The following is a 15,439-nucleotide window of genomic DNA, read 5'->3' as shown; positions in this document are numbered from 1 at the left end:
CAGCGGCATATAAAAGTATTACAACTCAACACAATAAAACAAAGAAATATGAAGAACATGCTCTAGGGCGGCTATTCCCAAACTGGGGTACGCCTAATGCCGTCGATTTAGATTTTCAACGGGGCTATTCATTTGGGTGATGTTTTTTTCTCGTCTGAGTAGCCTCGTTTCACTGCCCAAAATAAAATGATCTACTGTTCAGCGAAATAACCACACAATGTCAAATACAGGTAGCATAGTCAAATAATTAACATCAATCACATTAACTGTTACTCTCACGGGAATTCCACTAATGGTCCGTATGTAGCCAAACATAGCTGCAGCTCATACTGTTTGCTCGAAAATAGACATACCAGCTCTACTGGTAGTACTGCTACTACCAGCAGTACTACACCTGCACTGTTTCATGATGCATCAGTGACATGGCAGGAGATGTTTTGAAACAATTACTGCTTCGCGTACAAGCCAGTGAATTCTATGCTTTACAGCTGGATGAGTCAACAGATGTGGCGGGCCTGGCACATGTCCGTTACATTTATGGGAAGCCAATTAAGGAAAACATCCTCTTCTGCAAACCACTGGAAACCAGGACATGAGGTTTTTTTTTAAAAAGTACTGGACAGCTTTGTGATGTCATGGACTTTGGTGGTTAAGATGTGTTGGTATCTGTGCCGATGGCATAAAAGCCATGACAAGGAGACATAGTGGAGAGGTAATGCGCGTGCAAGCAGTTGCTCCTGACACCACTTGGGTACACTCCAGCATCCACCAAGAGGCTCTTGCTGCAAACGAAATGCCTGACAACTTGAAAGACATTTTGGACACAACAGTGAAAATGATTAACTTTGTTAAAGCATGTCCCCTGAACGCTCGTATTTTTTGCATTATGCAATGATATGGGCCGCGACCATCTAACGCTTTTACGACATACAGAAGTGCGCTGGTTATCAAGGGGCAAAGTATTAACATGTTTTTTTTTAAATTGAGAGATGAGCTTAAAGTTGTCTATACTGACCATTTTCATTTGTCTGATGCTTGCATGATGATGAGTTTCTCACACGACTGGCCTATCTGGGTGAGTTTTTTTCTCGCTTGAATGATCTGAATCTAGGATTACAGGGACTCTGCAGCTATATTCAATGTATGGGACGAAATTGAGGCTATGATTAAGAAGTTGTAGATCATCTCTCTTTGCATTAACAAGGGCAACATAGGTCTTTCGATCATTGTTTGATTTGTTTGTGTGCAGATGAACTCAAGTTTACGGACAATGTCAAATGTGAAATAGCGAAGCACCTGAGTGAGCTGGGTGCCCAATTTCAGAGGTACTTTCCCATAACGGACGACACAAACAATTGGATTCGTTATCCCTTTCATGCCCTGCCTCCAGTCCACTTACCGATATCTGATCAAGAGAGCCTTATCGAAATTGCAACAAGCGGTTCTGTGAAAATGTAATTGAATCAGAAGTCAGGGGCTGCGCTTAGAGTATCCTGCCTAGGCAAATCGTGTCGTTAAGCTTGATGCCCTTTGCAACCACGTACCTATGTGAGTGTGGATTCTCAGCCCTCACTAACATGAAAACTAAATACAGGCACAGACTGTGTGCAAAATGATATTAGAATGAGACTCTCCAATACAACCCAGCATTGCAGTTATGTGCATCCTTTCAAGCACACCCTTCTCATTAACCTGTGGTGAGTTATTCATAATTTTTGATGAACAAGTAAGGTTTTATATATAAGATGGCTAAATAAAGAGCAAAGTTATTGATTATCATATTTCTGCCCTGATCCTATAAGAGTTCTTTGTCACTTCCCACGAGCCAGGTTGTGAAAAAGACTCACTCATTCTTATGTTTAATAAATGTATCATATTGTGTGTGTGGCAGGATAACAATGATGGCAAAAAACTTTTGAGAGTGCGCTAACACTGGTGCTAGAGGGGTTACGCAGCTGGAGGTTGAATGTTTGAAGGGGTACCGGACTATAAAAAGTTTGGGAACCACTGTTCTAGGGGATTCTCAGGAAACACTAGCTATATCAAGGAACAGTTTGTCCTTAACGAAATACGTATATGTGCGCATTAGGTTTGAATGCGCAACCTGGAAATATTGCATTCATAAAATGTTGCAATTTAAGGCCATTTTATATAGTGAGAACTAGATTCTTGCATCTTCAACCTAGACTCAGGAGCAAAGCAGGACGTGTACCCATCAATATGCTGTGATTTGTTGATTCAACTGAACGGATATTTACAAAAAATACATTCCATTTCATGTGCCACATCCGTTAACATTATTTGAATGAACGTTCTACATTACTATTGACATTTTTTAATCACAATACCAGGTAGCCATTGCGTGTGTACCAATGAGTTTACCAGTCAAATTGCCAGGGTTAAGGCTGGTTTTACAGTCTGTCTAGCCACATGTCTGTAGACAATTGCCGTAGCGACATCATTTACATTCTATTGTCGTCAGACATCAAACTTGTCTTTATGAAAAATAAACAAAACGAAAGCCTCTGCTTGCAGCCCGATGCTCCAAGTAGCATACTTTCTCTATTTTAACACCAATCATTTTCAAAACAATGTTTTGGTTCGTTGCTAGTTAGCTGGCTAGCCAGTTCAAGTAAAGACCAGAGTAAAGCTGACAATGTCTTTAGCTACTTTTTATTCATATTACAGGAAAAGAAACCCACAACATTATTCACAAGGTAATGGTGAGCTTACAGAAAATAGCGTACTGCCACATTGGGATGAATTAAAAGTAGATCATATGATCATTTTAGAATTCCTGCATCTTGTCACAGGAGGATTTGGTCAGGTTGCAGAGACTTATACTTTTTGTCATGTCTGCGACAAGGAAACTAACGGTCACAGCGACGGTCTACAGACATTCCAGTAAGGATGGTAGGGATGGGTGAAAAACAGTGTTAAGAAAAATAATATAGTGGATTAGAAATGATGTAAACAATTAAAATGATAGAACCCACAATCTATCTCTGATATTAAAGCTGATCTACCCCCATAAAAAAAAGTCCCTCTACTTTCCCACTGTGTCAAAAAACCTAAGATTTAAACAAATAAGGCCATCACTTTAACAACCACACTTCACTTTAGCAGTCAAACAAAACACACAGAAGTGTTACTGCAGTAGAAACATGGCATTACAATTCATACATAATTTAGGAATGACTGGTCATTGATAACAAGGTTGAAGATAAGACGATTGAAAGGTATGTTTCAATAAAAGCTGTCTGCAAAACAACTGCCTCCTAAAAGTTAAAACATACAAATATTTAATAATTCAAACAGCATGAATTTCTCAACAACAACAAAGTCCATACACCTATTTATATTAATCTTACATCAATTTACATGCTTAGCTTATATTAACTGGGTCATTCTATGAAAATGGTGGCTTCTTGAACAGCCAATGTTTTACAAATTGTAATAATAAAATAAATAAATAAACTTAGTCAGATAATAGTTAACCCCTTAACATTATAAATAAACAAATGACAGCTTAACATTTTTATTTTTTTACTACATTACATTAAAAAAATGCTTGTGCTGCCTTTTTTTGGCACTGGTGTTACCTATATTTTAGATGACAATTCAGGCTTTCTAGAATGTAATTTCAGTCTTTGATCATATATGCAAATTAAAGACAAAGGTTTATGGTAATACTAAGAAAGTGTTTGGATTGATAATTTACTTTAAACATGCATGTGTAAAGTTCTATTCTCTAACATTTTTCCATTTATACACATTTTTTTGTTGTAACATTCAAAATAATTAAGGTTGAGTCATCAAAATTGAATGATCATGTCCTTAAAATGTTTACTAATGAATGTAGCAACAGTTAGGTAGATACAAAAACCATATTCAATTAAATTGGGCAACTCTGATGCCAGAACACCAATATGCCATACAGTGACACAATGTGAAACCAATGACAAACATAAGATTATTTCAAAGAAATTGTATCAATTTATTAGTAATTTTTAATTACACATTTCAGATTTCATGAGATGGGTTGATTTAATATGAACAATAAAATGAGGGTTATTGGTCAAAGATTAAGACCAAAAGATTGATTGATTAAAATGTGTCTTGTGTCATAACACAACAGATTCGTTGTCTGTAAAGATGTAATATATAATTGTATTCGATTTCCAGCGTAAGATGCATGCAACATAATACAAACATGAAATCCTACTCTCACGCCTATCCACAAAATCGCGTAGCTTGTTAAAACAGTATATCAATTCTTGTCGTGACAAATATTGTGTAGGTCTACTTAGTTTTTCTCAATTGCTAAAACACAATTTCTGAAACCTTGCTCCATTTCCTGAAAACATTAAACACAAAACCTCATCTTCAAACACTATTTACATAACCTCTGACGCCTCTCGCAAAATGAAACATTCGCCTCAACTGTTTTACCTGTCTTCAAATTCAAACACTGCTCTCAAATCATAAAAAAAGTTATCAAGATGATATACTCTCAAGCAGTCAGTAAACAATACACCGAAAAATAGAAAACACATTGTTCAAAACATACAATTCTCAGGGAGAAGTACATTTTTAATCTAAAAAAATATTCATATTTTTCCGTCATTGTCTTTTGATGAACGAAAATTGAGCTACTATGATAGAACATGTTTATCAGAAATTAATACTCTGCCTTACTCTTTGCAATTTCGTTTTTTGTTCTTCCTCCTCCGTGTACCCCTATTTTTACAGTACTGTACCCTGCATCTCACAAACTTGTCCTTTGTCTCTGTGATACTGTAATTCTTGTTCTTTGTTGATATGAACCTGCAACCAGTCAAAATCTATTGAGCAGTCAGTACTGTTAATAAATGGAAAGCACATTGTTCAGGGCCATACAATTTGTCCATTGTACAGTAAACAGCCTACAATGCACTGTACTACAGTATACAATACTAAAAGGGACAAAAATCAAAGGAGTAACGTGATCAATGTGTTTCTTCTTGTCTTTGGGCTGGGTCAAACCAGAGCACTTCGTCGACATCACAAGCAATATTGTCCCTCCTGAGGCAACGGGGGAAGAAGCCTCTTGTGTGCCGTATCCAGCCCTGACATGATTCCTCACCTATATCACCACAGGCTAAATCCATGGCTTGCAGCAGATTTACTCTGGTCTAGGGTTGTCTATCATACACTTTCCATCTCCAAGAGGAGAAAAACTCCTCAATCGGATTCAGGAAAGGCGAGTATGGAGGGAGGTACAAGTTCATAAACTGCCCATTGATGTTTCAACCATTCCCTTACCCGAGCAGCTCGGTGGAAACTGACATTGTCCCACACTATCACATAGGTGGGAATGGGATTCTCATTTAGCTCTTGACCCTGCTGCTCTTGAACCTGCTGCTCAAATAAAATATCTCTTAGATTGGCAATAAATCTTAGAAGGTGCTCGGTGTTACATGGCCCGAGTGTAACATGGTGATGTAGAACACCATGGTTGCTGATAGCAGCACAGATTGTGACATTGTCACCTCCTTGACCAGGGACTTCAACAATGGCCCGCTGTCCAATCATGTTTCGGCCTCTCCTTCTCCTCTTTGTTAGATTGAAGCCTGCTTCATCGACAAAGATGAACTCATGGGGTCTACCAAGGATTCCAAGTCAAATATTGTCTGTGTAGAAATACAATATACTGTATGTAGGATTTTGTAAGTCATACAGAGATGGTGCTATACTGTAGAGTACAATTAGGCTTCTGATTCACATACATTGTATGTACTGAAGAGTAATGTCATTCACATAGTATGTGTTAGTACTGTAGACAATCTGGATTACAGTAAATGTTTCTGAATGTACACTTGCACATACTGAGCTCGCAGTTCTTTCACCCTTGGTGAGTTGCGCTCAAAAGTTACTCTGTATACTTGTTTCATTCGCATCCTGTTACGATGGAGGACACGGTCAATTGTGGAAATGCTCACACTGTCGATTCCCTGGAAGTGTGTGTTGTGTTGTATCACTCGTTCCTGGATTTCTCTGAGTCGTATTGCATTATCTTGAAGGACCATGCCAACTATAACGGCCTCTTGCTCCCGAGTGAATATAGCTGTCCTTCCACCTGCATGTGGCAGCCTTGCAATTCTACAAAAAGTAGTTGTGCAGTTACAAAACATATTCATGCAGTACAATAAATACAGTGGTTAACTTTACAAATGTCTATTGAAACAGCTGCATATAGTTTAGTACAGTAAATTTGCAATTACAAAAATACAGTAGTATGTACCTGGTCTCTTCTCTGAATGTTCTTACTATGGTGGACACAGAAAATCGGCTCAAATTGGGTTGCACTCTAAGTCCTGCTTCCCTCATTGTCAGTCCATGGACAAGAACATGGTCTATAACTGTTGCTTGAATTTCATCAGATATTTCCACTCTTTGTCTTCCTCTTCGTCCTCTTTCTTGCCCTCCTCCTCTTCGTCGCCCACCTCGCACTCGTCCTCGTCCTCTCACATTGTTTCTTCTATCCATTCTCAGACTTTCTCCTTCCCACCTTCAACAACCTGTTGGCTCTCTGAACTGGCTTATATTGGTCGTGTCGCATCATTTGAAACAGGTTAAATACATTTTGAGTGGTTGTGTTCAATCAATGACATGTGTTCTCTATTTGTATTTTATTGTTGCCACTTGTGTTGACCAGTATGGATGACATGTGCATTAGAGTGCAGAATGTGTTTTCAGAATGAGAATGTGTTTAGAGTTTTGCTGAAAAGTCTAAGTGAGATCTGCATATTGGGTTTTACCATGTGAAATGGTTTAAGGTATTGACAACAGACTGCATAATTAGCTAAATGAGTCCAGGCAACTGAGAACTTTGTTCAGCCAATGGGTTTTAGTGTTTTAGCAATTGAGCAAAACTGTAAAGGGTTAGTTCATCTGAATTACGCAATTACATATTGGTTTCCTTACCGTATACGCAGTCTATGGACAAGGTATTTTTGTATTTTTAAAATATAATTGTTGAGTTTTAAAACATTATTTTGAGAAAAAAGATTGTGGTGTTATTGATTGTAACTGGCGTTATTGTCATGTCCCTGGTGTTACCAGCAAGAACAGTAACACCAGTGATAACGCCAGTGACAAATCTGCAGACAAGATGGCATATCTAAGATGGCGGCCACTGTTGCTCAAACAACACTTCTTAAATTGTAAATAAATCACTTAATCATGCAATTTTAATTTTAATCCAATTTCCTTTCCCCTTTCTATAAACTGTATAACACCAGTGACACATCTTAAGTCTTTGCATGAAATCACCAAGTTAATCATCAAATTGTTAACATATGAAGAGTACACACTCACCATGTGCTTTTCAAAACAGTGCCGTCTCCAATGAACCTTTGATCCAGGAAGAATTTGGCAAGGATGTTGTATTTTTTCAAAGTTTTGGTGGTTTTTATACATTTTAACACCAGTGACATGAAATTGAGGGACAGCTATTACTTGTAAATTATTTGTAATATTTATTTGATATTTTAATTTAAGTAGTCCACTAAATAACTGTAATACTTTTCGTTGTATTATGACATTTAAAGAGGGAGAAAAATATATTTTTAAACTCAAAATGTCTCTAAACAATGACACCTGACTTGAGGGACAAGCCAATTTCATGGTACTGACCGTGCTCTACAATATATATATATACACTGCTCAAAAAAATAAAGGGAACACTTAAACAACACAATGTAACTCCAAGTCAATCACACTTCTGTGAAATCAAACTGTCCACCTAGGAAGCAACACTGATTGACAATAAATTTCCCATGCTGTTGTGCAAATGGAATAGACAAAAGGTGGAAATTATAGGCAATTAGCAAGACACCCCCCAAAACAGGAGTGATTCTGCAGGTGGTGACCACACACCACTTCTCAGTTCCTATGCTTCCTGGCTGATGTTTTGGTCACTTTTGAATGCTGGCCGTGCTCTCACTCTAGTGGTAGCATGAGACGGAGTCTACAACCCACACAAGTGGCTCAGGTAGTGCAGTTCATCCAGGATGGCACATCAATGCGAATTGTGGCAAAAAGGTTTGCTGTGTCTGTCAGCGTAGTGTCCAGAGCATGCAGGCGCTACCAGGAGACAAGCCAGTACATCAGGAGACGTGGAGGAGGCTATAGGAGGGCAACAACCCAGCAGTAGGACCGCTACCTCCGCCTTTGTGCAAGGAGGTGCACTGCCAGCGCCCTGCAAAATGACCTCCAGCAGGCCACAAATGTGCATGTGTCTGCTCAAACGGTCAGAAACAGACTCCATGAGGGTGGTATGAGGGCCCGACGTCCACAGGTGGGGGTTGTGCTTACAGCCCAACACCGTGCAGGACGTTTGGCATTTGCCAGAGAACACCAAGATTGGCAAATTCGCCACTGGCGCCCTGTGCTCTTCACAGATGAAAGCAGGTTCACACTGAGCACATGAGCACATGTGACAGACGTGACAGAGTCTGGAGACGCCGTGGAGAACGTTCTGCTGCCTGCAACATCCTCCAGCATGACCGGTTTGGCGATGGGTCAGTCATGGTGTGGGGTGGCATTTCTTTGTGGGGCCGCACAGCCCTCCATGTGCTCGCCAGAGGTAGCCTGACTGCCATTAGGCACCGAGATGAGATCCTCAGACTCCTTGTGAGACCATATGTTGACACATGCACATTTGTGGCCTGCTGGAAGTCATTTTGCAGGGCTCTGGCAGTGCACCTCCTTGCACTAAGGCGGAGGTAGCGGTCCTGCTGCTGGGTTGTTGCCCTCCTACGGCCTCCTCCACGTCTCCTGATGTACTGGCCTGTCTCCTGGTAGCGCCTGCATGCTCTGGACACTACGCTGACAGACACAGCAAACCTTTTTGCCACAGTTCGCATTGATGTGCCATCCTGGATGAACTGCACTACCTGAGCCACTTGTGTGGGTTGTAGACTCCGTCTCATGCTACCACTAGAGTGAGAGCACCGTCAGCATTCAAAAGTGACCAAAACATCAGCCAGGAAGCATAGGAACTGAGAAGTGGTCTGTGGTCACCACCTGCAGAATCACTCCTGTTTTGGGGGGTGTCTTGCTAATTGCCTATAATTTCCACCTTTTGTCTATTCCATTTGCACCACAGCATGTGAAATTTATTGTCAATCAGTGTTGCTTCCTAAGTGGACAGTTTGATTTCACAGAAGTGTGATTGACTTGGAGTTACATTGTGTTGTTTAAGTGTTCCCTTTATTTTTTTGAGCAGTGTATAAAAAAATGTTTGCAATACAACTGTCTTACATATGTTTTTATTAATAATAACAAAACATTTTAAACACCTGTCAGGAACGGGTGTGGCTGAAATAGCCGAATCCTCTAATTTAAAGGGGTGTCCACATACTTTTGTATATATAGTGTATGTACGCAATTTTCAGGGACCACTTTTGGTTTGTGAGCGCTACTTTCCAAACTCATGGATAGCATTTTTGTGTCTCTGTGTCCAGTATGAAGGAAGTTAAAAGGTAGTTTCGAGAGACAATGCTAACTGGCGTTACAAGGGCTCCAGGACCAGTGGAAGCAAAATAGCCCCATAACATCAACAATCCACCACCATATTTTACCTTAGGTATGAGGTACTTTTCTGCATATGTCTCTGTTTTTAAATGCCAAACATACCTCTGGTCTGCGTGGCCAAAGAGCTCTATTTTCATGTGATCTGACCATAGATGACTTGAAATGGAGCTCTTTGGCCATGCACATCAGGGGTGGGTTTGGCGTTGAAAAAGGGAAGCATATGGAAGCATTATTTGAATTGAAGAGGGCAGTCCATAAGCGCAAACTAAGGATATCAAGGATCTGGAAAGATTCTATATGAAGGAATGGTCTAAGATCCTTCCTAATGTGTTCTCCAATCTCATAGTCTTTTTAAAGAGGCTCAGTGTCGTTATCCTCGCAAGGGTACTGAAAACAGGGGTGCCAATAATTTTGTCCCCTATCTTTTGTCTATTTTGAAAAAAATGTATTTTTTATTACTTGTTAAACAAAATCTCTTTGAGCAACTTTATTAGTATAAAATATAAAGTATTTATTATTTTATACAGTCTTTTGTGCTCATCTTTATCAAGGGTGCCAATAATTATGGACCTGACTGTGTATCAAACAATTTTCGCTCCCTGCCTTCCAGATGGCCCTGAAGGATCTACTGTAGTTCAAAAGTATTCACACACAGTCATGGCCAATTGCCACTGGTCCTTACCACACGGGCACATCAATGGACCACTTTCCCCATCCCACCTGCCTGGTCAACCCCCTTTTCACTACTCCTGCCCTGGGGCGTCAGACGAGCTGTAGGAGCAAGTCCTGGAAGGCCTGCAGATTACGGGAGACAATCAGGCCATCTGAGCCTAGCTGGGCAGCCAGTAGGAACAGCCTCCTTTTGTCAGCCACCGCCCCCAGAGACAGGGCTTCATGGAGCTCCGACACACTCAATGCGTTTGGCTTGTCCTAGAGGGGACACAAGACGGACAGTGAAGTTTACTATCAAGTCACACTGGGTGTGATGAGCACCTGCTAAAATGACTAAATCATAAATAAAACAGTTTGACAATCTAAACAGCAATGCATGGATGTGTCACAATACTGGTCATGACAGTTGTAACATCACACTTATAACAGTATTACAAATTCTTTATAACACTGCTCAAGTGAGGGGTTACTAACAGTATGTGCTCACTGGAGAGCATTCATGTATCCAGTATACGTGTATCCATATCTGAGACACTCATATTGCCCACACTAAGATCAACATGTTTAGATAAAAATTGAATACGTTTCCATTCTCTTGGTGTTTCTATCTCCGATGGAAATCTGCCCATAGACAGTATAAGCCCGTATAATAGTCAAGGTCACTTGTTTGTTCCCCAGGACCACCACAGGAAGTTGTGAGTGCAGTCTGAGGAGGCGATGCAGCTCAGCCTTGGCCTGTGGGAGACGTCGTCTATCAGAGGAGTCAACCACGTACACCAGGGCATGCGTCTTCCCCAGGTACTCTGCCCAGTACATACGCAAATCCTCACCCCCTCCAACTGGAAGACAGCAGACAGAGGTAGGAAGTTTACTTGAGAGGTGTTGCTAGGCAATAAGGAAGATGTATGAACTTATGTTTTCTACTTTGTTATTTGTTTGACACACTACAAGAAGGCCAAATGAATTATTCCACTCAAGAAAAGGTAAATGATGCATGTTGTCCAAACGTATGAGTGAGTCTAAGCAAAGGCACATGATTATATTGCTTTTGGTAAAGCCACTGGCATTTTCAGGGCTAATCTGATAGTTTAAAATCCATGTGACAAAATTAAAGGTGATAGAGAAGGCTTAAAGCACTCTGCATGGAGTCTTACAGGCCAGTTGAATTGCTCTGCAAGCATATGCAAAAATCTGTTGTGCAAACTGCATAGCTTACTTTCTAGGAAATCCAGCTGACGGGCAGGGGCACTGAGGCTTATAAAGTTGAAGCCCCTGGTGGGACGGCAGTGCCCTCTCTTGTCTCCGTCTGTGGCTGTCAGCCCCTGAAGCATACTGCTCTTCCCAGCTCCTTCTAGGCCAAGGACTAGCACCTGGCGCTGTCCATCCTCCTCCTGCTCAACATGCAGACACAGCAGGATGCCATCAGAACATCTGTTCTCTCACAACAGCAACATGAAGTTATCTTATTCCATTTTTCTTTCTTCTCAAAGGTACAGATATATAGATCATTGTTGCTCCTGTAAAGTGCAGAACTGCAACATGTTTTGTTTACATACAGTGCCTTCGGAAAGTATTCAGACCCCTTGACTTTTTCCACATTTTGTTACATCACAGCCCTATTCTAAAATGGATTAAAATCCCCAAATTCCTCAGCAATTTACACACAATACCCCATAATGACAAAGCGAGAACAGGTTTTTAATACAAAACAGAAATACCTTACATAAGTATTCAGACTCTTTGCTATGAGACTCAAAATTGAGCTCAGGTGCATCCTGTTTCCAATGATCATCTGTGAGATCTTTCTACAACTTGATTGGTGTCCACCTGTGGTAAATTCTATTGATTGGACATGATTTGGAAAGGCACACACATGTCTATATAAGGTCCCACGGTTGACAGTGCATGTCAGAGCAAAAACCAAGCCATGAGATCGATAGAATTTTCTGTAGAGCCCCGAGACAGGAATGTCGAGGCACAGATCTGGGGAAGGGTACCAAAAAATGTCTGCAGCATTGAAGGTCCCCCAAGAACACAGTGACCTCCATCATTCTTAAATGGAAGATGTTTGGAACCACCAAGACTCTTCCTGGAGCTGGCCGCCCGGCCAAACTGAGCAATCGGAGAAGGGCCTTAGAGAGGTGACCAAGAACCTGATGGTCACTCGGACAGAGCTCTAGAGTTCCTCTGTGGAGATTGAAGAACTTTTCAGGAGGAATACCATCAAGGCCTTTATGGTAGAGTGGCCAGACGGAAGCCACTCCTTAGTAAAAGGCACATGACAGCCCGTTTGGAGCTTGCCAAGAGGCACCTAAAGACTAAAAATAAGATTCTCTGGATTCTCTGATGAAACCAAGATTGAACTCTTTGGCCTGAATGCCAATTGTCACGTCTGAGGGAAACCTGGCACCATCCATACGGTGAAGCATGGTGGTGGCAGCATCATGCTGTGGGGATGTTTTTCAGCGGCAGGGACTGGGAGACTAGTTATGATCGAGGGAAAGATGAACGGCGCAAAGTACAGTGAGATCCTTGATGAAAACCTGCTCCAGATCGCTCAGGACCTCAAACTGGGGTGAAGGTTCACCTTCCAACAGAACAACGACCCTAAGCACACAGCCAAGACAACATAGGAGTGGCTTTGGGACAAGTCTCTCAATGTCCTTGAATGGCCCAGCCAGAGCCTGGACTTGAACCCGATCGAACATCTTTGGAGAGACCTGAAAATAGCTGTGCAGCAACGCTACCCATCCAGCCTGACAGCTTGAGAGCATCTGCAGTGAAAAATTGGAGAAACTCCCCAAATACAGGTGTGCCAAGCTTGTAGCGTCATACCCAAGAAGGCTCGAGGCTGGAATCACTGCCAAAGGTGCTTCAACAAAGTACTAAGTAAAGGTTCTGAATACTTATATAAATGTGATATTTCAGCTTTTTTAAATTTGATAAATTAGCAAAAAAATCTAAACCTGTTTTCGCTTTGTCATTATGGGGTATTGTGTGTAGATTGATGAGGGGGGAAAACGATTTGATCAATTTTAGAATAAGGCAATAACGTAACAAAATGTGTAAGAAGTCAAGGGGTCTGAATACTTTCTGAAGGCACTGTACATCAGTATTTTTCACTATCTGTCCCTGTAGGATTACCAGTAAAGTATAGATAATGCTGCAGTATTTCACAATCACTTGCATTTTTGTGTGCAATGCAGGCAACAGCCTCTGTTGTTGTGACCCCACGGTACTCAAACCAAAAACAGATTTAATGAATCGCTCACTTATGTATAGAGCCATGTCATCATGGAATGCTCTGCCACCAGAGGTTACTCAGGCAAAATCCAAGTTTAGCTTTAAAAAACAGATGAAAAACATATTGTATCACAGCTCATCTCCTCTTTCTAAAGATCTAATTTAACTGTACAGTAAATAAGAATATAAAAATGTGTTTATGAATAGTGTGTAAATAGTATGTTGTCTCTCAGTGTCTTTCCTATATATAACTCTAATTTTTATTTTGAATTTAATGTAATATCTTATGATGTTCTTATCTCTTACTGTTCTGTACTTTGTATGTTTTATGTGGACCACAGGAAGAGTAGCTGCTGCATTTGCAGTAGCTAATGGGGATCCTAATAAACTAAACCGCCAATAGCTGTCTACTTGTGCCACAATAACTGCATTTGCACTTTGACCACTATGTAATGTTGTTATGGCACCAATGTTAGTTACATCAGCTCTATACCACATCATTGGTTTGTGAGAGGCAAATTTGAGGAGTCAGCAAGTTTCTCAGCAATTCTCGTTCGATTACATTAACTGTAGTCTAATCTGGCCTCTTTGTGTGAATCAAGACCAATGAGCTCCTGAAAATCATATTAGTTAATTTCAGGTAATATGCCAATGTCCGTATAGGGCAGGCTATAGTCAGAGGAAATGCTTCAAGTATTATTATGACTGTGAATTACTTTGGAATGATTTGCATTTTCTACTTTAACATTAGACTATTAGTGTGTATTCTCTTCTACTGTAGCTTTCTTGGACCGTAAATCTTGTATGATTCTCATTATGTGCATCATTCTTTATCAAAACCCTTCATCATTATCAACGTGAAGTCAGATTGTCAGTTTATCAACATGGTCTGAGATGAACGCGCATCATTGTCATTTGCATTCTCTGGGCTGGAAGGCCCCATGTCGATACATAAGTGATTCGTTAAATCATCTCTATGCCTGTATGCGTTCGATTCCACATTCCCCTTCAGAACTTTAACGCTCTGGCACGTAAAGAATCCAGAGATAAACCGTGAAAACTGTGCGTCTGTCCCCCGATTGTAACAGTTACAGAGCCATAAACTTATGCCGACTGAACATTCCTACATGGCAAAGCTTACCTCTTTGATCATGTAATATTCCGCTTCGGGAGACCATATTCGCCTTCTGTATAAATAATTTAAGGCGATAAACAGCGCGGACCCGAATGCAGCCACCGCTGCAGTTAGGGCGATGGATATGTGCCGAAGCAGAACCATGTTGCACTTCTGGAAGCCCGGATAATGTTGCGTTCCAGGACACAACAGATAGCCAAGGATGAAATTATCTAATCACTTCCACTTTTGAGTGCACCTGATCTCTCCGCTTTGTTTGTATTGGAAAGAGCCCCGTCAGCACCCTCCTTGTACCCTTCAGTCGGTTCGATTCGTGACGACAGCAGAGGGTACGGGCTGCGCAACAACAGCTACTGACTGGCCAAAAGTTTTGAGAATGACACAAATATTAATTTTCACAAAGTTTGCTGCTTCAGTGTCTTAGATATTTTTGTCAGATGTTACTATGGAATACTGAAATATAATTACAAGCATTTCATAAGTGTCAAATAGTTGTATTGACAATTACATGAAGTTGATGCAAAGAGTCAATATTTGCAGTGTTGACCCTTCTTTTTCAAGACCTCTACAATCCGCCCTGGCATGCTGTCAATTAACTTCTGGGCCACATCCTGACTGATGGCAGCCCATTCTTGCATAATCAATGCTTGGAGTTTGTCAGAATTTGTGGGGTTTTGTTTGTCTACCCGCCTCTTGGGGATTGACCTCAAGTTCTCAATGGGATTAAGGTCTGGGGAGCTTCCTGGCCATGGACCCAAAATACCGATGTTTTGTTCTCCGAGGCACTTAGTTATCACTTTTGCCTTATGG

General features: G+C 40.8%; 1 protein-coding gene across 2 annotated transcripts; it reads right to left on the bottom strand.

The window, feature by feature from the left end:
* Positions 1 to 8,194: 8,194 nt before the first annotated feature.
* On the bottom strand, positions 8,195 to 15,004 carry LOC129818174 (ADP-ribosylation factor-like protein 9). 2 transcript variants are annotated; one of them, XM_055873848.1, is made up of 4 exons: positions 14,636 to 15,002; positions 11,468 to 11,642; positions 10,915 to 11,090; positions 8,195 to 10,509 (listed from the first exon to the last, which is right to left on the bottom strand). In XM_055873848.1, the coding sequence occupies exons 1-4, from the start codon at positions 14,771 to 14,773 to the stop codon at positions 10,342 to 10,344; spliced, it is 657 nt and encodes a 218-aa protein (XP_055729823.1). In that variant the 5' UTR covers positions 14,774 to 15,002; the 3' UTR covers positions 8,195 to 10,341. The 2 variants fall into 2 exon arrangements, with proteins under 2 accessions (XP_055729823.1, XP_055729832.1); XM_055873857.1 differs by having other exon boundaries at positions 10,408 to 10,509; positions 10,835 to 11,090; positions 14,636 to 15,004.
* Between the last annotated feature and the right edge of the window lie 435 nt (positions 15,005 to 15,439).

Source organism: Salvelinus fontinalis, chromosome 2 (genome assembly GCF_029448725.1).
Source record: "Salvelinus fontinalis isolate EN_2023a chromosome 2, ASM2944872v1, whole genome shotgun sequence".
NCBI lineage: Eukaryota > Metazoa > Chordata > Actinopteri > Salmoniformes > Salmonidae > Salvelinus > Salvelinus fontinalis.
The sequence above is the reverse complement of the archived record's forward strand: the minus strand, read 5'-3'. Positions and strand labels throughout refer to the sequence as shown.

What these genes read in the sequence shown, in the direction of transcription:
- LOC129818174 (XM_055873848.1), bottom strand. Translation starts at nt 14,773, where the DNA reads ATGGTTCTGCTTCGGCACATATCCATCGCCCTAACTGCAGCGGTGGCT. An exon ending in AATATTACATGATCAAAGAG is followed by an intron (nt 11,643 to 14,635) that starts GTAAGCTTTGCC and finishes CATGTTGAGCAG; the next exon opens with GAGGAGGATGGACAGCGCCA. An exon ending in TGGTCCTGGGGAACAAACAA is followed by an intron (nt 10,510 to 10,914) that starts GTGACCTTGACT and finishes TGTCCCCTCTAG; the next exon opens with GACAAGCCAAACGCATTGAG.